Source organism: Aegilops tauschii, chromosome 6, assembly GCF_002575655.3.
Source record: "Aegilops tauschii subsp. strangulata cultivar AL8/78 chromosome 6, Aet v6.0, whole genome shotgun sequence".
In the NCBI taxonomy this organism is placed as follows: domain Eukaryota; kingdom Viridiplantae; phylum Streptophyta; class Magnoliopsida; order Poales; family Poaceae; genus Aegilops; species Aegilops tauschii.
Genome location: NC_053040.3, coordinates 13,233,710 through 13,261,405, shown reverse-complemented (window position 1 = coordinate 13,261,405; position 27,696 = coordinate 13,233,710). Strand labels below are relative to the sequence as shown.

The following is a 27,696-nucleotide window of genomic DNA, read 5'->3' as shown; positions in this document are numbered from 1 at the left end:
GAAAAGGCGGTCCACGGGGGGGGGGGGGGGGAGGGGGGTAGAGTTTGAAAATGGGACCTTTAGTACCGGTTCGTGCCATGAACCGGTACTAATGCCTCAAAGCCCATTAGTACCGATTGGTGCCACCAACCGGTACTAATGGGCATCGCACCCTTTAGTCCCGGTTCGTGGCACCAACCGAGACTAAAGGGCCCAGGTGAACCGGGACTAATGCCTTAGCCGCACGAACCGGAAACAATGCTCACATTAGTCCCGGTTCGTGACTGAACCGGGACTAATGTGAGCATCGCCCTGTGACCAAAGCCCTGTTTTCTACTAGTGGTTGGTTTTTCCCTTGAAGAGGAAAGGGTGATGCAGTAAAGTAGCGTAATTATTTCCCTCAGTTTTGAGAACCAAGGTATCAATCCAGTAGGAAACCACGCTCAAGTCCCTCGCACCTACACAAACAAATAAGAACCTCGCAACCAACGCAATAAAGGGGTTGTCAATCCCTTCACGGTCACTTACGAGAGTGAGATCTGATAGATATGATAAGATAATATTTTTGGTATTTTTATGATAAATAGAAATAAAGATGCAAAGTAAAATAAAAGGCAATAGAAATAGCTAAGTTTTGGAAGATTAATATGATGGAGAATAGACCCGGGGCCATAGGTTTCACTAGTGGCTTCTCTCAAGAGCATAAGTATTACGGTGGGTGAACAAATTACTGTCGAGCAATTGATAGAATTGAGCATAGTTATGAGAATATCTAGGTATGATCATGTATATAGGCATCACGTCCGTGACAAGTAGACCGACTCCTGCCTGCATCTACTACTATTACTCCACACATCGACCGCTATCCAGCATGCATCTAGAGTATTAAGTTCATAAGAACAGAGTAACGCTTTAAGCAAGATGACATGATGTAGAGGGATAAACTCATGCAATATGATATAAACCCCATCTTGTTATCCTCGATGGCAACAATACAATACGTGCCTTGCTGCCCCTGCTGTCACTGGGAAAGGACACCGCAATATTGAACCCAAAGCTAAGCACTTCTCCCATTGCAAGAAAGATCAATCTAGTAGGCCAAACCAAACTGATAATTCGAAGAGACTTGCAAAGATAACTAATCATACATAAAAGAATTCAGAGAAGATTCAAATATTGTTCATAGATAATCTTGATCATAAACCCACAATTCATCGGTCCCGACAAACACACCACAAAAGAAGACTACATCGAATAGATCTCCACGAGATTCGTGGAGAACTTTGTATTGAGATCCAAAGAGAGAGAAGAAGCCACCTAGCTAATAACTATGGACCTGAAGGTCTGAGGTAAACTACTCACACATCATCGGAGAGGCTATGGTGTTGATGTAGAAGCCCTCCGTGATCTCGCCCCTCCCACGCCATGGAGACCAAGGACCAGAGGGGAAACCCTTCTCCCATCTAGGGAGAAGGTCAAGGAAGAAGAAGAAGGGGGGCTCTCTCCCCGTCTCTTCCGGTGGCGCCGGAGTGCCACCGGGGCCATCATCATCACCGCGATCTACACTAACACCTCCGCCATCTTCACCAACATCTCCATCACCTTCCCCCCTCTATCTATAGCGGTCCACTCTCCCGCAACCCGCTGTACCCTCTACTTGAGCATGGTGCTTTATGCTTCATATTATTATCCAATGATGTGTTGCCATCCTATGATGTCTGAGTAGATTTTCGTTGTCCTATCGGTAATTGGTGAATTGCTATGATTGGTTTAATTTGCTTGTGGTTATGTTGCTATCCTTTGGTGCCCATCATATGAGCGCGCGCGTGGATCACACCATAGGGTTAGTTGTATGTTGATAGGACTATGTATTGGAGGGCAAGAGTGACAGAAGCTTCAACCTAGCATAGAAATTGATGCATACGGGATTGAAGGGGGACCAATATATCTTAATCCTATGGTTGGGTTTTACCTTAATGAACGTTAGTAGTTGCGGATGCTTGCTAATAGTTCCAATCATAAGTGCATAGAATTCCAAGTCAGGGATGACATGCTAGCAGTGGCCTCTCCCACATAAAACTTGCTATCGGTCTAGTAAAGTAGTCAATTGCTTAGGGACAATTTCGCAACTCCTACCACCACTTTTCCACACTTGCTATACTAACTTTATTGCTTCTTTACCTAATCAGCCCCTACTTTTTATTTACGCACTCTTTATCTTCTTGCAAACCTATCCAAAAACACCTACAAAATACTTCTAGTTTCATACTTGTTCTAGGTAAAGCGAACGTCAAGCATGCGTAGAGTTGTATCGGTGGTCAATAGAACTTTAGGGAATATTTGTTATACCTTTAGCTCCTCGTTGGGTTCGACACTCTTACTTATCGAAAGAGGCTACAATTGATCCCCTATACTTGTGGGTTATCAAGACCTTTTTCCGTCACCGTTGCCGGGGAGTTATAGCGTGGGGTGAATATTCTCGTGTGTGCTTGTTTGCTTTATCACTAAGTAATTTTTATTTGCTGTTCTTAGTTGTTCTCTATGTTTAGTTATGGATATGGAACACGAAATACCCAAAAAATTAGGTTTACTTGCTACTCATGGAGATGGGGAACCTCCTAAAACCCTTGATGCTCGTTATGAGATAGATATTATGTACTACTTTGATAATCCTAAGAAAACCCCATTCAATTTTGTAATGGGAGACACGTTGTATCAACGTGAATACTTTAGGGATTATCGCTTGACTCAAAAAGGAAAACTATTATGGGATCAAATTTATATGTTGAAGTGGTATGCTCGGCAAGTATGCTTGAGTTATGATTATACTTGTTGCTCTAGGATGAAGGCTCCACACCGTCCCTTTTCATGCAAATTTAATGATAATAAAACCTTAGCTTCTTATGCTAATGGTATATATGATTACTATGATGTGGAACAAATAGAAGAATTTGTTGCTTTTATGGGTGCTTATGAAATTGAATCTTTGTTCAAAGAGTGTGAAAATCTTTATGATGCTGTTTATAGACCTGAAAATTTAGCTATCCTTAAATATTGCTATGAGAATTATGAATTCAATTCCGATATTGATGAATTTATTGAGAAAGTCTCCGCTGTCCAAGAAGAGACTAATATTTTGCAGGAATTTATGGAAGAAGGAATTAATGACATTGTGAGCTCATTGGATGAAAAAGATGAGGAGGAGAGCGAAGAACAAAAGGAGGAAGAGAGGATTGATCACCCGTGCCCACCTTCTAATGAGAGTAACTCTTCAACTCATACATTGTTTAATTTCCCTTCATGCTTACCGAAGGATGATTGCTATGATAATTGTTATGATCCCGTTGATTCTTTTGAAGTATCCCTTTTTGATGATGCTTGCTATGCTTGTGGCCAAGATGCCAATATGAATTATGCTTATGGAGATGAACTTGCTATAGTTCCTTATGTTAAACATGAAATTGTTGCTATTGCACCCATGCATGATAGTCCTATTATCTTTTTGAATTCTCCCGACTACACTATATCGGAGAAGTTTGCCCTTATTAAGGATTATGTTGATGGGTTGCATTTTACCGTTGCACATGATGATTTTGATGAATATAATATGCATGTGCTAGCTGCCCCTACTTGCAATTATTATGAGAGAGGAACTATATCTCCACCTCTCTATGTTTCCAATAAGATAAAATTGCAAGAAACTGTTTATACTATGCATTGGCCTTTACTTTGTGTGCATGAATTATTCTTTTATGACATGCCGATGCATAGGAAGAGAGTTAGACTTCGTTGTTGCATGATATATGTTACTTTGTGCTCACTACTAAATTACAAATCATTGTTAATTAAAATTGGCTTTGATATACCTTGGGATTCGGGTGGATCCATTACTTGAGCACTATATGCCTAGCTTAATGGCTTTAAAGAAAGCGCTGCCAGGGAGACAACCCGGAAGTTTTAGAGAGTCATTTATTTTTGTTGAGTTCTTTCTTATAGTTTAAAAACAAAAAAATAAAGAGGGGAACCTAAAACCTTTTCAAAAAGGAAAGTGAAAGTGAGAGAGACAAGCATTGTTGAAGTGGGGGAGCTCCTTGAACTTTGTTCATGCTCACGGAAACTTTGTGAATCTGATTACAGAAACTTTTCAACAAAAATAATTATCCCCTTGTACAATTCCATTGTATTATAAAAAATAATGTGCCAAGGTTTGCCTTTAGGATGTTTACAATGCTTGTTGGTTTGTGCGGTGCAGGACAGAAACTTTGGCTGTAGTGCGCGATTTTACATTTTTTACTGGAACGTCAAACGGTTCTGATTATTTTTGCACTGTCTTTCTATACAAATTGTTTATTTTTTCTAATTTTTGTAGAAGTTTTGGAGTACCATAGGTATGGTTAATGTTCAGATTATTACAGACTGTTCTGTTTTAGACAGATTCTGTTTTTGATGCATAGTTTGCTTGTTTTGATGAAACTATCAATTTCTATCAGTGGATTAAGCCATGGAAAAGTTATATTACAGTAGCTACAGTGCAAAAAAATATGATTTGGTTTGCAACAGTACTTAGAGTAGTGATTTGCTTTATTATACTAACGGATCTTACCGAGTTTTCTGTTGAAGTTTTGTGTGGATGAAGTGTTCGAAGATCGAGGATGTTTCGATATGAGGATAAGGAGGAGAGGCAAGAGATCAAGCTTGGGGATGCCCAAGGCACCCCAAGTAAATATTCAAGGAGACTCGAGCGTCTAAGCTTGGGGATGCCCCGGAAGGCATCCCATCTCTCTTCAACAAGTATCGGTATGTTTTCGGATTCGTTTCATTCATGCGATATGTGCAAATCTTGGAGCGTCTTTTGCATTTAGTTTTCACTTTTATTTTATGCACCATGCTCGTATGAGATAGTCCATGGTTGATTTATAGAATGCTCTTTGCACTTCACTTATATCTTTTGAGTATGACTTTATAGAATGCTTCCTGTGCTTCACTTATATCATTTGAAGTTTGGATTGCCTGTTTCTCTTCACATAGAAAACCGCCATTTGTAGAATGCTCTTTTGCTTCACTTATACTTGTTAGAGCGTGGGCATATCTTTTGTAGAAAGAATTAAACTCTCTTGCTTCACTTATATCTATTTAGAGAGATCACAGGAATTGGTCATTCACATGGTTAGTCATAAAATCCTACATAAAACTTGTAGATCACTGAATGTGATATGTTTGATTCCTTGCAATAGTTTTGCGATATAAAGATGGTGATATTAGTCATGCTAGTGGGTAGTTGTGGATTGTAGAAATACTTGTGTTGAAGTTTGTGATTCCCGTAGCATGCACATATGGAACCGTTATGTAACGAAGTTGGAGCATGAGGTATTTATTGATTGTCTTCCTTATGAGTGGCGGTCGGGGACGAGCGATGGTCTTTTCCTACCAATCTATCCCCCTAGGGGCATGCGTAGTAGTACTTTGCTTCGAGGGCTAATAAACTTTTGCAATAAGTATATGAGTTCTTTATGACTAATGTGAGTCCATGGATTATACGCACTCTCACCCTTCCATCATTGCTAGCCTCTTTGGTACCGTGCATTGCCCTTTCTCACCTCAAGAGTTGGTGCAAACTTCGCCGGTACATCCAAACCCCGTGATACGATACGCTCTATCACACATAAGCCTTATTATATCTTCCTCAAAACAGCCACCCTACCTACCTATCATGGCATTTCCATAGCCATTCCTAGATCTATTGCCATGCAACTTCCATCATCATCATATACATGACTTGAGCATTTATTGTCATATTACTTTGCATGATCGTAAGATAGCTAGCATGATGTTTTCATGGCTTGTCCGTTTTTTGATGTCATTGCTATGCTAGATCATTGCACATCCCGGTACACCGCCGGAGGCATTCATATAGAGTCATATCTTTGTTCTAGTATCGAGTTGTAATATTGAGTTGTAAGTAAATAAAGGTGTGATGATCATCATTATTAGAGCATTGCCATAAAAAAAGAGGCCAAAGAAGCCTAAATAAAAAAGGGGGCCAAAGAAGCCCACCAAAAAAAGAGAAAAAAAGAAAAAAGGGGAAAAAGGGGCAATGTTACTATCCTTTTACCACACTTGTGCTTCAGAGTAGCACCATGTTCTTCATATAGAGAGTCTCTTGAGTTATCAATTTTATATACTAGTGGGAATTTTCATTATAGAACTTGGCTAGTATATTCCGATGATGGGCTTCCTCAAATGCCCGAGGTCTTCATGAGCAAGCAAGTTTGAGCTTTCATACACTTATAGCTCTCAGTGCATCCGTTGCATGGCAATCCCTACTCCTCACATTGACATCAATTGATGGGCATCTCCATAGCCCGTTGATTAGCCGCGTCGATGTGAGACTTTCTCCTTTTTGTCTTCTCCACACAACCTCCATCATCATATTCTATTCCACCCATAGTGCTATATCCATGGCTTGCGCTCATGTACTGCATGAGGGTTGAAAAGGCTGAAGCGCGTTAAAAAGTATGGACCAATTGCTCGGCTTGTCATCGGGGTTGTGCATGATGTGAATATTTTGTGTGGTGAAGACGGAGCATAGCCACACTATATGATTTTGTAGGGATAACTTTCTTTGGCCATGTTATTTTGAAAAGACATGATTGCTTTATTAGTATGCTTGAAGTATTAGCGTCTTAATGTCAAAAGATAGACCATTGCTTTGAATCACTCGTGTCTTAATATTCATGCCATGATTAGATTACATGATCAAGATTATGCTAGGTAGCATTCCACATCAAAAATTATTATTTTATATCATTTACCTACTCGAGGACGAGCAGGAATTAAGCTTGGGGATGCTGATATGTCTCCGTCGTATCTATAAATTTTTATTGTTCCATGCCAATATTCTACAACTTTCATATACTTTTGGCAACTTTTTATACTATTTTTGGGACTAACATATTGATCCAGTGCCCAGTGCCAGTTCTTGTCTGTTGCATTTTTTTGTTTCACAAAAAACCCATATCAAACAGAGTTCAAACGGGATAAAAACTGACGGAGATTTTTTTTGGAATATTTATGTTTTTTGGGAAGAATAATCAACGCGATACGATGCCCGAGGGGGCCACGAGGTAGGGTGGCGCGCCCCGGGGGTCAGGCGCGCCCTGGACCCTCGTGGCGACCCCGTAAGGCGGTTGGAGCCCTTCTTTCGCCGCAAGAAAGCTAATTTCTGGATAGAGATCGTGTCCAAAATTCAGCCCAATCGGAGTTACGGATCTCCGGTTATAAAAGAAACGGTGAAAGGGCAGAATCAGGAACCCAGAAACAGAGAGAGACAGAGAGACGGGTCCAATCTCGGAGGGGCTCTCGCCCCTCCCACGCCATGGAGACCAAGGACCAGAGGGGAAACCCTTCTCCCATCTAGGGACAAGGTTAAGGAAGAAGAAGAAGAAGAAGGGAGGCTCTCTCCCCCTCGCTTCCGGTGGCGCCGGAGTGCCACCGGGGGCCATCATCATCACCGCGATCTACACCAACACCTCCGCCATCTTCACCAACATCTCCATCACCTTCCCCCCTCTATCTACAGCGGTCCACTCTCCCGCAACCCATTGTACCCTCTACTTGAACATGGTGCTTTATGCTTCATATTATTATCCAATGATGTGTTGCCATCCTATGATCTCTGAGTAGATTTTCGTTGTCCTATCGGTAATTGGTGAATTGCTATGATTGATTTAATTTGCTTGTGGTTATGTTGCTGTCCTTTGGTGCTCATCATATGAGCGCGCGCGTGGATCACACCATAGGGTTAGTTGTATGTTGATAGGACTATGTATTGGAGGGCAAGAGTGACAGAAGCTTCAACCTAGCATAGAAATTGATGCATACGGGATTGAAGGGGGACCAATATATCTTAATGCTATGGTTGGGTTTTACCTTAATGAACGTTAGTAGTTGCGGGTGCTTGCTAATAGTTCCAATCATAAGTGCATAGAATTCCAAGTCAGGGATGACATGCTAGCAGTGGCCTCTCCCACATAAAACTTGCTATCGGTCTAGTAAAGTAGTCAATTGCTTAGGGACAATTTCGCAACTCCTACCACCACTTTTCCACACTCGCTATACTAACTTTATTGCTTCTTTACCTAAGCAGCCCCTACTTTTTATTTACGCGCTCTTTATCTTCTTGCAAACCTATCCAAAAACACCTACAAAATACTTCTAGTTTCATACTTGTTCTAGGTAAAGCGAACGTCAAGCATGCGTAGAGTTGTATCGGTGGTCGATAGAACTTTAGGGAATATTTGTTCTACCTTTAGCTCCTCGTTGGGTTCGACACTCTTACTTATCGAAAGAGACTACAATTGATCCCCTATACTTGTGGGTTATCAGACCTCCTCCCCATCGCAAGCGGGTCTCAGGCGGCGCAGGGCTTCTCTGCGGGGTGCGAGCCGCGAGCGGGACTCGCGGCTGCGCGGGCTGCCACAACGGCGCCGGCGTGGTGCCTGATTAGTTATTCAGCAACACACATACCTTATACATATATCGGATATTCAGTAACACATACTCCCTCCATAAACTAATATAAGAGCCTTCATATCACTACTTAGTTATCTCTGAAACGGGGAGACGTGATTTCTCAGTATGTCTGATTAACCATCTTTCTGGCGGGGTAGACTTTACTTGGGTTTCATGACCACCTAGAGGTCGTTCTGGGGGCATTTTACTTGACGTAAATACAAGGACTATGGATGTGTTGGCTAGTTCGGATGGTGAGTTTCACGTTAAACTCCATATTCGCAACAAGGCCGGCAATTTCACATGGACCATCGTCACCGTGTATGGGGCAGCCCAGGATGAGTTCAAGGCCGATTTTCTCCATGAATTGGTTAATCTAGCGAAAGATAATCCCAATCCCATTCTTATAGGTGGGGATTTCAATTTGCTTCGATTTCCAAATGAGAAAAGCCGTGGTAGGTTTGATAATCATTGGCCTTTCCTTTTCAATGTTGTCATCGACAGTCTAGATCTGCGAGAGGTTTCCATGATTGGAAGACAATTCACTTGGGCGAACAGTCTTCCCGAGCCAACATATGAGAAACTAGATCGTGTTTTAATGAATACCAACTGGGAATCTAAATTTCCTATGGTGTCTGGTCGTGCTCTATCGTATCGAGGCTATATCAAACCACGCACCCATTCTCCTAACTACTGGGTTGCCACGACCACAACATAGACGCAAGTTCAAGTTTGAACTTGGGTGGTTGCTTCGGGATGGCTTCCATGACATGGTCAAGGAGGTGTGGGAGAAACCAGTAGCCGGGCCTACCCCAATACACACATTGAATAACAAAATGCGTGCATTACGTAAATTCCTTGGTGGTTGGGCTAGGCATACGGTGGGTATCCTCAAAAAGGAAAAGCTTCGTCTTTCATCTATCATTGATGAATTGGAAGCTTTGGCAGAGGTTAGATCTTTATCTGAGCATGAAATCGAGATCAAGAATCATTTGAATGCATAGATAGCTAACATGTTGCGTGAAGAGGAACTCAAATGGTACCAACATTCTAACTCTCAGTTTATCCTGAAAGGTGATTCGAATACTAGATATTTACATGGAGTCGCCAATGGCAGACACCGGAAGAAAATTATTCATTCCCTACAACAGGATGAGGGCACGATTGAGGGGCATGAGCAACTTAAATCATATATCACTAATTATTATAAAAATCTGTTCGGAGCGCCAGAGGAAGGAAACTTCATGATAGATGAGTCCCAAACAGATGGCATCCCCCAGGTCTCCGATGAGGAAAATGGCCTTCTAACAGCCCCATAATCCGAGGAGGAAGTTAGAAAGGCGGTTTTCCTAATGGAGCATAACAAAGCCCCGGGTCCGGATGGTTTTCCCGCTGAGTTTATCAGAACTTCTGGGAAGTCATCAAACGGGATCTCCTACTTTTGTTTAGCGACCTACATGCTGGCAAACTAGAATTGTTTCGCTTAAACTTCAGTGAGATTATTTTATTACCTAAGGTTAATGAGGCTTAAAGGATACAACAATATAGACCTATTTGCCTCCTTAATGTTAGTTTTAAATTATTCACGAAGGTTGCGACTATTAGGCTAAATTCGGTTGCTGAACATGTGGTTCAGCCTTCACAAACAGCTTTTATGCAAGGCGGGCACATCCTAGATGGAGTTGTTATCCTTCATGAAACAGTCCATGAAATACACCGGAAAAAGTTGAATGGGGTGGTACTCAAAATAGACTTTGAAAAGGCTTATGACAAAGTCAAGTGGCCCCTTCTTCAACAGTCTCTCAGAATGAAAGGATTTTCCGCAGAGTGGCGCGCTATGATACATAGCTTCATCTCTGGAGGTAGTGTTGCCACTAATAAGGTCAATGATGACGTTGGACACTATTTCCAAACGAAGAAGGGATTGCGACAAGGTGACTCGGTATCGCCCATGCTATTCAATATAGTGGCGGATATGCTAGCGGTCATGATTGAGCGTGCTAAGGTTGATGGCCAAATTGATGGGGTAGTAAATCATCTAGTTGATGGTGGTCTCTCTATACTTCAATATGCCGATGATACCCTCCTCAGATGCGGGTTGGGCCAATTTCCTATCACATATTTGGGGATACCGATACAATATCGGAGACTCACAAATGCTGAATGGAAACACGTCAAGGAGAGACTGCAAAAAAGACTTAGCAGTTGGAAAGGTAAACTACTGTCTCTGGGTGGAAGATTGGTCCTCATAAATTCGGTACTAAGTAATATGGTACTATATATGATTTCCTTCTTTCAGTTGCCGAAAGGAGTTTTACATAGATTGGATTACTTCAGATCAAGATTCTTTTGGCAAGGAGATAGTGAGAGAAAAAAATATCGGCTGGCTAAATGGAGTGTGGTTTGCCGTCCCAAAGACCAAGGCGGGTTGGGCATTCATGACCTTGTGGTTAAGAATAGGGCCCTCCTCGGCAAATGGTTGTTTAAATTACTAACGGAAGATGGTGTATGGCAAACCCTCCTAAGAAGGAAATATGTGGGTTCCAAGGCGGTATCCCAAATATATTGGAAGCCTGGGAATTCCCACTTTCTATACAACATTGTGCGCCGCAAGGGTGATACTATCACCACATTGATGGAATCATTTCTGCCGAATGTGACATTCAGAAGAGATTTAATTGGACCCAGACTACAATCGTGAAACATTCTGCTTTAGCGTTTATCCACGGTGCAATTGTCACATGGGTCTGATGTATTCCGATGGAACCTCCATGGGAATGGACAATTCTCAGTGGAGTCTATGTATAGAGCGTTAATCCAGTCTGATGTGCCAGTTGATAATAACAAGAAGATCTGGAAGATGAAGATACCACTTAAGAATAAATTTTTTGCATGGTATCTTCGTCGCGGAGTCATTCTTACTAAAGATAACCTTATTAAAAGGAATTGGCATGGAAATCCGCATTGTGTCTTTTGTGACCATGAGGATACAATAAAACATTTATTCTTCCAATCCAAATTAGCTCGTTCTATATGGTCAGTCATCCAAATAGCTTCTGGCTTGTATCCTCCCTGTAGTGTTGCTAATGTATTTGGCAACTGGTTGCATGGGATTGATCATAAGTTTAGACCTCTTCTCAGGGTGGGAGCGCTTTGGCTATGTAGAAATGATAAGGTTTTTAACGATAAAAGTACGTCTTTGTTGCAGGTTATCTAGAGATGTACCGGGACTCTTCGTTTATGGTCCTCTCTATAACGCGTGGAGAGCGGAGACCTTTTTACGGAGGTGTGTACACGATTGGAGGATACGGCAAGAGATACTTTTACCCAATATGGGTGGCAGCATATGATCTTAGGAGTGGCCCCCCTCTGCTTTAGGCGTTATATACACACTCTAAGTTTCTTTGTATTTCGTCTTTTTTTCGTTTGTGTGAGGACCTTATTTGGCTGTGTGCATTTTAGTTATGCAAAGGCCGGGTGTAATGCTTAAATCTTTTAAGTAATAAAGCGCCCCTTTTCGAAAATAAACGCTTTTATATTAGTTTACAGAGGGAGTACTTTATGCATGCATGCATGATTTATAGCCAGTTTAATTAGAGCTGATGGATTGCTTGTTCAGTGTCCATATGTGTAGCAATCATATAGGGCGCCATCATACAGTCCCTATACTTGTACTCTTGTGCTATAAATAACGCGAGTTTTATTTGAATGGATGTGTGCACAGACGTCGTCACGTACACCCATAAGTTTTTTGCTAGTGTTGCTCGAAGCGGATAAACTAGAACTAGAAGTAGAACTAGTAGCCGGTGACAGGCACGGCGGCTTTTGCTTCGGCTTCGGCAGCGGCTTTCGGCCGGGTTGGCATGGGCAACGGCGGCGGTGGCATGGACGTCAGGGATGATGGAAGCGGTGGCGGTGTGGCGGCGGCTTCGGACCCGGGCTTGGGCGGTACGGCTGGTTGTGGAAGCATTTGTTCCCACATGCTTTGTAGCAATCCCTCCGTTTATCTATAAAATCAAAGGCAATCGCACGTGTTTGTTACGTACTATATACGAGTAAGATGCGTGTTTCTTGTTTGGAGGGTGGTATATACGTACATGGTGGCAGGGTGAGGCAGGTCTCGGCGGAGATGCACATCTCGTAGCACACCGGCGGCAGTTCCTTAGCAATCGACAATGCACTTCTTCTTGCACCCGAAGTATTTCTCGTAGTAATCCTCGCCGTCACCTTTGTTAACGTACAGGGACGACTGCACCGTCGGTTTTGTGGATGGCAGTACCATCGGTAGAGTTGACAGGGACGGAGGCGGCGGCCGCTGCACCATCGTCGACGGTTGTGTCGTGGGCAGCTGCTGGCTGAGTACGGTTGACATAGGGGGCGGGGGCCACACTGTAGCCGTCGCATGTGTGCATGCAGGAGGAGCGTAGCACTGCCAGCACTGGGCTCCCATTGCGAGTTGGTGGGGTTGGGGGTCCGCCGCCCCTGCCGCAGTGAAGAGGGCCGTCGCGGCCAGGAGGACGGAGATCTTGGCCGCCGCCATGGAGAATATGCTGCTACCTTCGCGAGGTGTGCGGGAAACTGGGGATGGGGTGTGGCTGGCTTTGCAGCAGATGGTATATACCTGAACATGCATGCAGCACGCCTCCGGCAGCTATACCTACCTCCAACTCCATGCTTAATTTGCTCGTGGCCGCTTCGCATGCGCTGCGAATGAATATGCATTTGGGTACCTCCGTGCCTAATTTGCTCGCGCCAGCTTCACATGCCTCGCGCATGAATGCATTTCGCTAAGTGGCAATGTTATTTCCACCTGTTTGCCTTGTAGTAACAAGACCTTTTTTTTTAGAGGAATTATGCTCATCCTCTAAAAAAAACTGCATCCCATTGTACATTATCTCCTTTTCTCTCCATGTAGACAGAAATTCTCTCATTGTCTCTTTTTGTAAGTCAAAGCTTAATCTTGACGTGAAAAGCACTTTCAACTAGCAGAAATAAATAATTTTATGTAAAAAAATGTTAAACATAATCATTCTCCAAGATTTTCAAGCATATAGTATGTGTACATGTTTTTAGTCTTTATTATTTCTTTAGTTGAAAAAGAGTATAGTACATGTCTACCAATGCATGCACACTCTTTGAGAACCGTTAGTAGATATTGGATCAACCATATTCCGTCCCTCGTGTCGTGGTACTACGGGAACCATATTCCGTTATATATATACCAGATGATACCACACACTTTGTTGCGGGAATAGTTTACAGTTTATTTCGATGCGAACCGGTTATATGGAACGTGAATACTTAAAGTTGTAATACAAGAACTAAAAATGAAAATGCATATGATTTATGGAGTTTGATTATTACGGCAGTTTCCTAGATTCTGGGTACAACTAATATGAGATGGTCGCTCCCTGGGAGTTTTCCCTTTTTTTCGTAGATCCGTTTAATCAAAACATTTTATCTCTTAAATCGTGCGTCCAAATCTCGAACGGTTTTCATCATTGGATTCCTCGCGTTGAGATCTTCAAAACTAAATCCCATGTTGATAGGTTTTGACGAACTTTTTTTTCACAAAAAAACGGACGAAAAAACTGGGCAAAAAAACCAAACCGGAAGCACGGTTTTTTCCCTTTCCGAAAGAGGCACGCTCGTGCCTCTCGCGAAATCACAACCGTGCCTCTCGTGGAAGCAAAACCGTGACTCTCGTGGAAGGAAAAAAAAACAGAAAACACATTATTTTTTTCGTTTCCGAGAGGCACGGCCGTGACTCTCGCGGAAGCACAACCGTGCCTCTCGTGAAAGCAAAACCGTGACTCTCGCGAAAGAAAAAGAAAACAAAAACGCGTATTTTTTCCCTTTCCGAGAGGCACGGCCGTGACTCTCGCGAAAGCACTACCGTGCCTCTCGCGGAAGCAAAATCGTGACTCTCGCGAAAGAAAAAAACAGAAAACGCGTTTTGTTTTTCCCTTTCCGAGAGGCACGGCCATGACTCTCGCGAAAGCACAACCGTGCCTCTCGCGGAAGCAAAACCGTGACTCTCGCGAAAGAAAAAAAAACAGAAAATACGTTTTTTTCCGTTTCCGAAAGGAACGGCCGTGACTCTCGCTAAAGCACAACCGTGCCTCTCGCGGAAGCTAAACCGTGACTCTCGCGAAAGAAAAAAAATAGAAAACGCGTTTTTTCCGTTTCTGAAAGGCACGGCCGTGACTCTCGCTAAAGCACAACCGTGCCTCTTGCGGAAGAAAAACCGTGACTTTCGCGAAAGAAAAAAAAAAGAAAACACGTTTTTTTGCGTAAAAAAAATTTCTTTTTTAATTTTTTTGATCGAAAAGCTAAGGAAGACGGGGGAAAACCAAAAAGTCGAAAAAAACCGTTTAAAAAGCCGAAAACGCGTGCGGAAAAATAATTAAAAAAATCCGGAGGAAGCGTCAGTCCAGAGCGCGACACGTGACGAATGGCTGAGAGCGCGCCAAGTCGCGCTGATCGTTGCGAGGCTCCCGAAGGAGCGCTTGTTAACTAGTTGCTCTCCCAAATATACGCAAATCTGTATGAAGCTTGCACCCACCCATTCGCTAGTATTCTCAGTGGGCCGGCTCATCTAAATGTTTTAGCACTTTGTTTGTCTGAAGCTCATCCTGGTTTCGGGAAGCTTCAAGAAGCATCTCGGCCAGTTTTAAGCACGGTTTTTTCTGGTTTTTCTAGGACAGAATTCTTCATGAAATTCAAGAACTATTTAAAATTCGTGAAGATTTTAAAATTCATGATTTTTTCCAAATTCATGAGATATTTTTTTAATTCATTAGTTTCTTTAAAATTCATGTTTTTTCTTCAAATTATTGACTTCTTAAAATTCATGAACTATTTTTAAATTCATGAACATCAAATTTGTGAAGATTTTTTTAGTTTGTTACATTTTTTCAAATTTTTGTACAATTTTACAAATTTATGAACATTATTCAAATTTCACAAACTTCTTAAAAATTCACAACGCTTTTGGAATTCATATACTTTTTTCTTGTTCTTTAACTTTTTTAAAATTCATGAAATTTTTATAAATCCATGAAAAAATTTCACCTCTACAATTTGTTTCAGATTCATGAACTTTTTTCAAATTTCATGAACTTTTTTCAGGTACGTTACCTTTTTATACATTTATGAGCTTTTTTACGCTCACAAACTTTTTAAAAACTATGAACATTTTATAATGTAAATCAACACCGCTTCTTAGTTTCTTTTTAGGGGAACACCGCTTTTTTAGTGAACAAGACAGAAGTAACCAAGAAAAAAAGCAAGTGAATGAAAAACAAACAGAGCTGTGGCCCACGAGAGGACCTGCGGCCACTACGGAGGTTAGTTGGCGTGAAGACACCCCCTCAAAAAAAAAAGTTGGCGTGAAGACACTGATTAGGAGGTCTCCGCTGTGTATAACCCACATACTTCTCCAGGAAATGAAGCCCACCAGAAACTGCAGTTTCAAAACAAAAACATACCCCCGCAAAGTGCCATATTCTGGACAGAGCAATTCGAAGCCCGGGCTCAGCTGCACCCACTGATGAACAATAAATTCAAAAATAACTCAAAAATTGTTTTTTTATGTGGCCCGGATCTGGCCGGCGTGGCCTTGCCTCGTCCTGCCCGGCTTGGGTTTTCGCGGTGTGGTGCTCCCTGGTGGCGGCGGTGTGGGTTTTTCTCCATGTTTTGACAGGATGTGTGCGGTGGGTGGATGCCAGGGCGGCGGCCTCGGGCGGTGTGGACGGCGTTGCCTCTTCGGCGGGCGAGGGCCGTGGGTGCTGGTGGTCCGCGACTTCGGCCGTGCGGGCGGTGAGGTCTCGGTGAACGTCTACTACAGTGGGTCGGGGTGCCCCGTCATCCGGCGTGCCTGCTTCGATGAAGTCCAACGCCTTCTCTGGCTGCGTGCGCTCCCCTGGCCAGGTCTTTGGCCGGGTGGATGGGATGGGGCGGGACCGGGGGAAACCCTTGGCCGTCGGTGGAGGCCACGACAATGGCGGCGCCTTTGCTGGGCGTCGGTCCCCTTCTTGGAGGCCTTGTCGAGGTTCTCTCCCGTCTTTCATTGTGCTCTTCCTTTGGGCAAAAGCTCTAGTTCCCCTTGCGGGCGACGGCGTCGTACTTCCGTCGCGCTCCTTCTTGAAGGCGTCGCCCGGGGTTCCCGGAAGCATGGTGGGCACTTTGCGGTGCGTGTGAGGTGTTTGGCGGCGGCAATGTGTGTGGCGTTTCATCTATTCTCCACCGGTCTTCGTCCTGTGGTAGCGCTCCTTCTGCTTGGAGATGGACTAGCGTAGATGGTGGTCGTCGTTTGGCGTCATGGTGGCGTCGATGGCGGAGGAACCTGCCAAGGTTGGCACCTCAGTCTGCTCTGAAGATGGACCAGTGGGAGATGGCGGCGACGACACATGTGAGTGTGTCGGACCGGATTGTGCCCCGGATCCGGTATGTGGCTCGGTCGGGGCCTCCGGCTTTAGATGTTAGGCTTAGGTGAGAGGTCTGGGTATTTGGCCCAGCTTGCCCCCCTTCATCATATGGTAGGACTAGTGGCAGATGTTGCTAAGATGGCGGATTCAGGTATATTGTTGTACTACTTTGTAAGGTCCTCCTTTTTTAAAAAAAAATTATGTAAAATGATTATATGTGCAAGGTGCGTGCAAAAATTTCTGGTGTTTGGACTTTTTCTTTTGCCATGATCTCTTCACATATCCAAAAATAATGAAATTTTGCAAACACCTTGCGCATTCGAGCATCTTGCATGCCAAAAACAAATCAGTTTTTTGAAATTTATTTCTATTTTTGTTTGAAACTACTGTTCAACCAAGCATGTACGTACGTAAGTAGTAGTAGCAGCAGCAGCGGTGCTCGTTTCGGAAGGGAAAGCACCCAATGGTCGACACTGTATAGTAGTTTCAGTGATTTTTGGGTTTGAAAGAAAGAAAAGCAAAAGCTATAGCTTGGCGTTCAGCTCTACGGTAGTAGCTATGATCACGATGATCCCATTTGGTCGAACTGTTTTACATGTTCCTTGGCACGGTTGTCGGTGCAATCACCCTAGAAAAGACTTAATTGTTTCTTTGGTACTTTAGGTTCTGAGTTAACCTTTCTGTCTGGCACAAACATACATACGTAGAAAAAGATGTACTCCTACCTAGGGTTTCCTAGGTGCAACAGATTATTCTGTTCTTCGGTAAAGAAGCTTGGGTGTCCCGTTTGACAATCCAGGTTTACTTTAGACTTTCAAATGCTTGAATCAGGCTCTATAATCCATAAGTTTAGGGACAGGGGCGGCACTCAGAACATTGACAGCAGAGGTCAAGAAGAAGTGATAAGAGCAGTCAGAGAGCAAGCATTGGCTCATCAAATCTTCCGCTTCGGGTACAACTCAAGCTTTTTGTTTTCAAGTAAGGTACGCAAGCAAGCTTTCCTCCTGAAGAGACAGGGTGTTGGGTCGGCTGGCAAAGAAAGTCAGCATTTAACTGGAAATTTAGGTCAAATTTGCATTTGGTTGGAGCATAATTGATATATAAATAGATATAAATGGGAAACCTTTTTGGATATTCTATATTTAACATTATGTTATACATTATTAAAAAAATCTAAAATACATACAGACAAAAAGGTTTAAAAATTGTTGTCTTATCAGCATTAGACAAAATGAAGTAAAAAATAATTCAGAACTTGAGTTCCTAAGCATAAATACTAGGAAAAATAAGAAGGAATGATTGATTTGCAGCAATAAATATTGGGTGATATCTTTCACATACAACTAGGAAAAAGTGGTTTCCTTTTTGACTGGCAGTTCCAAAAATATATACTTCAATGTCAAAAAACATTGTGGTTCTTTAGTTTATTAATTTTATTTTAAATTCGTATAACTTTTACCTTTTCAAAAATAAATCTTAATAATTTGTACTTTTCTGAGTTTTCTTGTTGCGGCGCCATAGTAACTGCACTTATTAGAGAAAGTGGGAAACTAAAGAATAATGGAAAAGAGTCAAGCCAAAGATTAAAACAGGTTGCTAAGTTATCCCAATTTCTTGAACATTATCTATGAGACCCCGGTCTACTACTTGGTTTGATCTTGTAGTCCAAAGAATCCCATAACATGACGTATTTGGCATAGCAGTCATTAATGAAAAAACAATAGTTATACAAATGAGTGACGTGAACCGATCTCCAATAGTCGAATCATTCTTATCTTTAGACCATTCTGAGCCATTACGCACATCACAGCAAATATGATCGAAACCTAACTAGCTACTTCTAGCTAGAATGCATCATATTGAACACTACGGCTTCTTTGACTGACAGGATAGGAAAAATGGAGGAACTGAAAAAAGAAATGTAGAAATGTAGCAATGGGATAGGAAAAACACACGATTGAAGAAAAAGGAACTCTAGAAAATTATATCGTTTAATTTGCAGCAAATTTTAACATGCTCCCTCTTACCTCCTCTTTTTTTTTCGAGAACACCTCGAGAGGGGCAGGGAGTTCCTGCATCTTATTAAGAAGAAGAGAGCTGGTCTAGTTTATAAGGAAAATCTGACCTGGAAACCTAACATTCTCGGCTAATCAGGGAAAACCGAATGAAAACCCAAAAAGAAAGAAAACAAGAAAAAACACAGGCACTAGAAACTTGGGGACAAGGACAAGACAAATGCAGCATATCAAGGGAGGTAAGAGTATTAATTTAATAGATCTGAGCCGTTGATTTCATTAAGTAGTGGGTCCGAGTAACTCTTACCTTCCTACCTCCCATGTGAAAAGAGGAGATAAGAGGGAGCATGCTAAAATTGCTCTTAATTTGCAGGCAAAGAGATACCACGGGAATTGTAAAGGTGTCCATTATCAGCTCAAAACTCCGTTTTGGCTGCAACTATTTGCTTGATTCAATGTGTGCACAGGAATTCTAAAAAATGACGAGTGGGTGGAATTTTTTTTCATTCTTGTACGTACTTCTCCACTGGAGATGAGACCAAGGAAAAAAAACCTCTGGTTTTCCATCTATCTATTCTTGTGAATCAAAGGGGTAAATACTAGTGTTGCAGGAAAAATTTATACCCCTCTAATTTTCCTCCAAATCAATGAAGACCACGAGTGATCCGTCCGTACCAGTTCATCAGTGATTCCTTCCTCCCAAATCTGCTCAATACTTGCACACATATATGGACCGACAAAGCTATGGTCTAGCTAGAAAGATAGGTCACTGTTCTGTTATGCCCTTTTGGGAGTAGTAGCTTTGCTCGTTCCGGCAGGAAAGCATCCAATGCCCGGCATTCTATGTACTATATCTATCTAGCTATATGCACCTTTGGGTTAAAAGAAAATAAAGCTATGGTTGATAAGACAAAAGAAAAGACTGTCTTAATAAGGAAAAAAAGCTACGTACACACATGTACATATATGGACCGCGAGCAAGCTAGATAGATCACAGTTATGTTCTGTGCCGTGGTCGTACAAATCTTTTTATTTTTTGCGGGAAAACTTCCAATATATTCATCTTCAATCATGGCAATACAACGAACACCAGAAATAAAAATTACATCCAGATCCGTAGACCACCTAGCGGCGACTACAAGCACTGAAGCGAGCCGAAGGCGCGCCGCTGTCATCGCTCCTCCATCGCTGGAGTCAGGCACAACTTGTTGTAGTAGACAGTCGGAAAGTCGTTGTGCTAAGGCCCCATAGGACCAGCACCCCAGAACGGCAACCGCCGCGATGAAGAATAACGTAGATCTGAAGGATCCAAACCGAAGACACACGAACGTAGACGAACAACGACGAGATCCGAGCAAATCCACCAAAGATAGATCGTTTGCCGGAGACACACCTCCACACGTCCACCAACGATGCTAGACGCACCGTCGAAACGGGGGCTAGGCGGGGATACCTTTATTCCATCTTCAGGGAGCCGCCGTTGTCTGGCCTTTCTGAGCAGGACACAAACTTTAACAAGATTGAAAAAACGACTAAAAACGGAGACCTCCCGGCGGCCCTTGCCAGAATCCACCGCGCCTGCATGGCCCTAGGGGCACCGGAGAACAGACAGACCTGCACTGGTGCCGGCGAGAGGCACGAGCCCTAACTTTCTTTCTTGAAGGAGGAGGTGCTCTTTTCTGTGCGAGCATCCCGGTCGTACAAATATTTCCTCAGCAAACAAACCGAGCTGCATCTTCTGGTCCTCTTAAAAATACGAAATGATCTCCACGTGCACAAGTATCTCTCATGCATGTATACGCCTACTCATCGATTGCAATCCATGCATGCATCCAGTGCTGTATCCTCCTCTTGATGAAATATATGAGAAGGCAGTTCAGAATGGGGATGCCAGTCTGATGTGTCTCCTTGATTTCGCCAAACCAACCCAAATCCTTCGACGTGTAGATGCTTGCCGTATTTACAGAAGGGGCCACAATTTTGTCGGCACGGTGAACAGACACTACCTCGACATAAAGAACTTGCCACAAGTAACTTTGTCCGTCTAGCAAGCAAAGGGAGAGGAAGCGAGTTCTAGCAAAGAAAAAGCAAGGAGAGAGGGAGAGAGATAGAGAGTTCTATTTTCTTCCAGTACAACGTGGATAGACTAGGGGTGGACACAAAGTTCTCAGCTTGTGAGCTTAATGAGTGCTCAATAGCCAATAGCTAGCTTCTAAATGAATTAAGCAAATAATCGGTTTTAGCTCGTTAAGCTTAACGAGTTTCACGTTAAGCTAGTTAAAACAACACACCACATATTCTTATCTTAAGTTACACCATCTAATCAACCCAACCCAGCCCGTAGGAGTTCAATGTATGGTTAGTTCCAGAATCTAATATCTAATTTTTTGGCCAAATTGTAGAAGAATTTGGATTCCTGTTAGATATATGCAGTAGTGCGCGTTAAGTGTTAACTAGCGCTCACGGGTACTCGCCACCTTAACACGCTTCCGACGACTGCGAGCAGGGTTTTCGCTTGTTAAGCTTACCAGACATAGCAAGCACGAGCTTAATGAGCTGAGTACTCCCTCCGTAAAAAATATAAGAGCGTTTAGATCATTAAGGGAGTAGCTCGTAAACTAGTACTCCCTAGCTTGCAAAACGATCTTATGGGACGGAGGGAGTACTAATTAAGTGCATGTACAATGTTGAGAAGATGGTCTTCTCTTGATCATCCCCGTAATCTAGTCTAGAGATGAAAAAAGAAAAACATGTTTTACGTTAGTATATGACTAAGAGATGACATTTAGGATAAGGAACGAAAACATTGTTTTATCTCCGGTTCTAAGAGATCATCTCTTAGTTAAGTAATAAGGAAATCACAACTATTTTTTCATTTCTCTGTCTCTTACAGGTTAGTAATTATCCTATACGTGGCATCATCACTAAAACGAAAGAAGACTGAGATATCATCCCGTAATGAAGACTCCACATGCTCCAAAGGGCCCAACGGCATTCAGCCTTTACCTATTTCTCTCTCAACCTTTGCCTCCTTTGCTCCGTTGGCTATTTAAGAGAGGAGAAGGATGATGAGTTAAACGACAAACCAAAGAAACCTCCACTAAACCCTACACAAGGAAGGTGGAGCACAAGACGAGATCAGAGTAACCAGGTATCGATCGATCCGACAACTCCCTCCTTCCCTCTCCCTGCTATTGTGATGTTCAGCATTCTAACATAAATTATTTAAACTTTTGTGACATTGATATAGACTATGGCTTCACCATTTTGTGGCATCTCCACATGCGGCCTCAGTGCTGCCGCTCCTACCGGATTCTCCACCAAGAAGGCTCTTTCCCTGGTTTCGCCCACATTTGTTTCACTTCCCCAGGAAATCAGGCCTAGGAGAAGGTGCAATTTCAGAGTGAACGCCGCAAAGGAACTGTATTTCAACAAGGATGGGTCGGCTATGAGGAAGCTGCAAGTGAGTTGTACAATCTAATCACCCTCAATTAAATAATGCTACTATATATCGTCTATGTCGTTCTGTATTTTTGGTTTTCTATGCCAATTTCTGATTGCATATTTCCCTATCAGAATGGAGTGAATAAGCTCGCAAACCTGGTTGGAGTTACTCTTGGTCCAAAAGGACGGAATGTTGTCCTTGAGAGCAAGTACGGGCCACCTAGAATCGTTAATGACGGTGTTACGGTAGCAAAAGAGGTACGTGTCATTACGGTTTATTCTTACCATGCAATCCTAATGTAAGTTGAATCCGTGGTATGAACTTTTGACGTTGTTGGCTATCGACCAGGTTGAGCTCGAAGACCCCGTCGAAAATATTGGAGCTAAATTGGTTAGGCAAGCTGCTGCTAAGACAAATGACTTGGCTGGTGATGGTACAACCACATCGGTCATCCTTGCTCAAGGGATGATCACCGAGGGTGTTAAGGTACACCAATACAAATATCTTGTGTCTTGTCTTTTATAGCATAACTATTTTATATATTCGACGGTAAATAATGTTAGATTTCTTTACTTTCTCCAGATTGTAGGTGCTGGTGCTAATCCAGTACAGATTGCCCGTGGTATCGAGAAAACAGCCAAAGCGCTAGTCTATGAGCTCCAAAAGATGTCCAAGGAGGTTTAGATTTGCTAATCCATTGTTCAGTTCCGAAAATACATTCATTCTGAATTCTATATCACATTTCCTCTATCATCCTATGATAAATACTCGACCAATCTTGTAATGCAACAAGAAAATGCATCAGATTAATTATAGTAACTTCTGCTCCCTATGCTAATTATGAATGGAGCAGATGACTCACCCCTATGCCCTAACTACCATTCATGAGATATTAGCCCATTGTTATCATTTTCAGGAGCCCTAATCCTCATTTGAATCTCATATATTAATTTTTAAAGGGAGTACTCTCTATTTGAAATTCAAATTTGCCAAGTTGCATTAAATACTGCAGGTCAAAGATAGTGAACTTGTCGATGTTGCTGCTGTAAGTGCTGGAAATGATTATGCAATTGGCAACATTATAGCTGATGCTGTGAGCAAGGTTGGGCGACATGGGGTAGTCACGCTCGAAGAAGGAAAGAGTTCTGAAAACAGCCTCTATGTGGTCGAAGGGATGCGATTCGACCGCGGCTATATTTCTCCCTACTTTGTGACCGACGGTGAAAGAATGACAGTGGAGTATAACAATTGCAAGGTCTGTCGCACATTGTCTTGGCATGCAGTTCGTCTACTTACTTCAGTTAGCACAATCTCCATGAGTTATGTGCTCTTAAGCTGATATATTTATAATATATTGCTCAGCTCCTTCTCGTGGACAAGAAAATTAACAGCGCCAAAGATCTCATCGCTATTCTAGAGGATGCTATTACGAGTGGATATCCAGTTCTAATAATTGCAGAGGACATTGAGCAGGAAGCTCTTGCAGCCCTCGTGCTCAACAGGCTTAGAGGCTCACTACAGATTGCTGCTATAAGAGCCCCTGGTTTCGGGGAGCGCAGGAGTCAATACCTCGATGACATCGCCACTCTGACAGGAGGTGGGCTTGATGTTTGGTGTGACACGATGCGTCCCGTTGTGATACTTGTTCAGTTATAACGGTCGTTCTTCATGCAGGCACTGTCATCAGAGACGAATTTGGAGTGCCCCTGCATAAAGCAGACAAAACTGTCCTAGGAACTGCTGCCAAGGTTGTAATTACTAAGGATTCAACAACAATAATTGGAGATGGTACTACACAAGAGGAAGTAATCAAAAGGGTGACACAAATCAAGAACCAGATTGAGGTCTGTATATTGTGAACTTATTGGATGCTCCATATTTCCAGCATATATAGTTCAATTAGCTTGTCGCGCGCAAGTGTGTGTCTCACTTAAGTGTGGATGAAAATACCCTGACTAAAATTTTGTTCCGAAACTTTTTTTTTCAGGCTACTGAACATGAATATGAAAAAGAAAAGCTAAAAGAGAGGATAGCCAAATTATATGGTGGTGTTGCTATCATTCAGGTACAGCCGATGTTCACGCTGAGATATCTATTGATGTACTAGGCAACAATTCCAGAAATACACCCAGTAGTGCACTTTTTAGGTTGCATTAGCAGAATACAATAGCTATAACATAATATATCTGGTTTGTAGGTAGGAGCACAGACTGAAACCGAGCTAAAGGAAAAGAAACTGAGGGTCGAAGACGCGCTGAATGCAACAAAGGTAATGTTTTCTCCTGGTTAAATTCCAATTGGTTTTTGCCTATAAATGAAAGTGAAAGTTCAGTACGAACTGGTAGAGCGAGAGCAGCTAGTTTAGGGCTTCTTTGATTCAAAGGATTCTCAAAGGAATTTTGGAGGATTCTAATCCTTAGGAATTTTTCCTATCTTGGTTGTTTGATTCGTAGGATTGTAAACCATAGGAATTTTTCCGTAGGATTTATTTGCACTAGATTTCATAGGAAACATTCCATCCACTCAAACCTCTTTTAAAGAATCCTAAGTTTTTTCTATGCACAATCAAACACTCGTACAATCCTGTAGGATTCAAGACGACATTCCACTCTAATCCCATGTTTTTCCTATTCCCGCGTTTTGGAAATCCTACGAATCAAAGAGGCCCTTAGAAGGAAAAGAAAAAGGGATTTGTGTACCTTTGATATCATTCAGAGGGCCTTCTAGTGCATTCTAGAATTGTGTTGATTTTACTTTACAACAAAACCTATATGTACTCATTTCTTTGTTAATTGACTACCTTTCTTTGTGGGCAGGCGGCTGTTGAGGAAGGTATTGTAGTTGGTGGTGGTTGTACCCTCGTAAGGCTTGCATCAAAAGTGGATGCTATTAAACAAACCCTTGAGAATGATGAACAGAAGGTATGAAAAAAGTTAATGGGATCCTCTTTCGCAAGGTTTCAATAACGGAATTCTGTATTTAGTTCAAGGCGTTGTTTTCTTCCCTCGCACTGAACTAATCACCTCTTCGTATTTTCAAGGTTGGGGCTGAAATTGTGAGGAAGTCCTTAAGTTATCCACTTAAACTGATTGCAGAAAATGCTGGCATTAATGGCAGCGTAGTTATTGAGAAGGTTTGGAACTCAAATTTGTTTTCAAATATGAATTTGATATTCAAAAACTTGAGCATAACCAATTTGGAACTTGCCTGCATTCAGGTCCTTGCCATTGACAACTCCAGCTATGGTTACAATGCCGCTACAGGAAACTACGAGGATTTGATGGCTGCTGGTATTATTGATCCAACCAAGGTATGTGCTTGCAGAAGCAATGTTCTCTTTGACCACGTCATATAACCGATACTCTCATATGAGGATGCTATGGTACACTTTTTTCAAGATAATGTACCTGAAAAATCCTAGAGTCCATTATGTTTTGTCGGGAAATGGCGATTGGGTGTTTATCCTAACTGACATATAATTGTATTTGTAACTATGCTGAAACAATAAGCATGGAACCCATAAACTTTGAAGGGGTGACCAGTTTGATGAGACCTTTCTAAGGGGGATTCTATGTACCTCCTTATTTGCATCCAACTATTTTCTTTACCCTCCTTTCTGTGCATAAGCATCAAGCTCAAACAAAAATTAACTGGATGTTGCGCAAACAGGTGGTGAGGTGTTGCTTGGAGCATGCTGCATCAGTGGCGAAAACTTTCATCACCTCGGACGCTGTTGTCGTCGACATAAGGGCGCCTAAGTGTGCACCTGTTGTGAACCCGATGTGCGGTTCAGGTATACAGAGACAATCTGCTCATCATCGTCTGCTATTTCTTACTCAGGAATCAATATGGTCTTACTAACTTGTTTTAATTTTTTGTACAGGTTATGGATTCTAATTTAGGACAAGAGCTATGCATTCCTGTGCCTCGGCAGCATGCTATATCAGAGGCAGAACTACTGCGTTATGTTTTGAGAAATAAATTTATTACTTGCTGTTGTGGCGAGTCAAAGCCGCAATGAATAGTTTGTTTTATAGTCCTAAAAGTGAATGATGATTAGTTGCATGGAATATTGTAGCTACATACCATTCACAGTTGTTCTTTTCGAGCATTTGTTCCTTAAACAAGCGTAGGCTTGTGGTAATGACGACGTTCCATATATGGACTCGGTATACTCTTCGCATGAAAGGTTTCGCAATACTCACAGTTGTTCCTTTTGTGCATGTGTTCCTTAACTGAGCGTAGGCTTGTGGCAATGATGATCTTTCATATCTGGATTCGGTAGACTCTTTGCAAGGAAGGTTTCGTGCCACAGTGGTGCGACTTGATTGCAAGGTTCCTCATAAGCGGTAACATGGCGAATTGGTGATTAAAGACAATGATGATATTGGTCATTGCTTTCAGACTAGGAAGGGTCTGAGGCAGTGCAATCCAATGTCTCCCATCATTTTCAACCTTGTCGCTAACATGTTAGCTATCCTCATTGCACACAGGCTAATAGAGATGGGCAACTTAGTAGACTTACGCATCTCATAGAATGTGGTATAACCATTCTTCGGTGCGTCGATGTGAAACTCGTTTGATGAATTTTAAGCAACCTTTTGGTCTAAAAAAATCATAAAAGTGAGATATCCTGCTTCGGTCGGGCTAAGGAGGTTGAGGACAAATATAAGGAGTTATTTGGGTGCAAGTCATGATTTTTCCCACTCCGTTACCTTGGTACCCCTATTCATTTCTGGAAAGTGGAAACTCTCGAATAAGAAATGGAAAAGGATAGAAGACCGGTTTGAGAAAAAAAATCAATAGCTGTAATGGTGAGTTGCCATATGGAGGACGACTTGTTCTTATCAATCCAGTGCTCACCAGTCTACCAATGTTTTGTCCTTTGAAATACATAATGGGGTGAACAGATTTCGTTTTCTCTGGCTATGTGGTGAACGTAAGAAATATCGATTAACCAAGTAAGGCATTATTTTCAGAACAAAGGACCAGGGTGATCTTGGAGTGGATCTGGAATCCAAAATAAAATGTTTGTCAACAAATGGTTGTTCAAGCTTATAAATGAAAATGTAGTCTGGCAGGAGTTGCTTCAACAAATATCCACATTCAGAAAGTGTCTCAAGTGACAGTAAAACCGACAAGTTCACCATTCTCAAAGGGTCTATTAAAAGTCAAGGAAGACTTTTTCTTAGTCAGGGCTCATACTTTGTTGCTGATGGACGAGCACTAGGTTAGCCAGCAGTGCCCTTCTCTGTATAACATTGTGCAATGGAAACATGATACTTTTCACCAGACTCTTATCAGGTGATAAAGGAAC

General features: G+C 42.3%; 1 protein-coding gene across 1 annotated transcript; it reads left to right on the top strand.

Annotated features, from left to right (window-relative positions):
* Positions 1-22,008: 22,008 nt before the first annotated feature.
* On the top strand, positions 22,009-26,567 carry LOC109784578 (ruBisCO large subunit-binding protein subunit beta, chloroplastic). The gene is made up of 15 exons (XM_020343177.4): positions 22,009-22,085; positions 22,185-22,397; positions 22,511-22,636; positions 22,728-22,865; positions 22,962-23,057; positions 23,392-23,634; positions 23,742-23,976; positions 24,054-24,223; positions 24,367-24,444; positions 24,577-24,648; positions 25,196-25,300; positions 25,420-25,512; positions 25,597-25,689; positions 26,049-26,172; positions 26,263-26,567. Exons 2-15 carry the CDS (start codon positions 22,188-22,190, stop codon positions 26,274-26,276), a joined length of 1,797 nt encoding a protein of 598 aa, XP_020198766.1. The 5' UTR covers positions 22,009-22,085; positions 22,185-22,187; the 3' UTR covers positions 26,277-26,567.
* The last annotated feature ends 1,129 nt before the right edge of the window (positions 26,568-27,696 follow it).

Excerpts from the sequence above, each read along its gene's own strand:
- LOC109784578 (XM_020343177.4), top strand. The coding sequence starts at position 22,188 with ATGGCTTCACCATTTTGTGGCATCTCCACATGCGGCCTCAGTGCTGCC. Across the intron at positions 22,398-22,510 it reads CGGCTATGAGGAAGCTGCAA|AATGGAGTGAATAAGCTCGC; the intron begins GTGAGTTGTACA and ends TTTCCCTATCAG. Across the intron at positions 23,635-23,741 it reads TGGAGTATAACAATTGCAAG|CTCCTTCTCGTGGACAAGAA; the intron begins GTCTGTCGCACA and ends TATATTGCTCAG.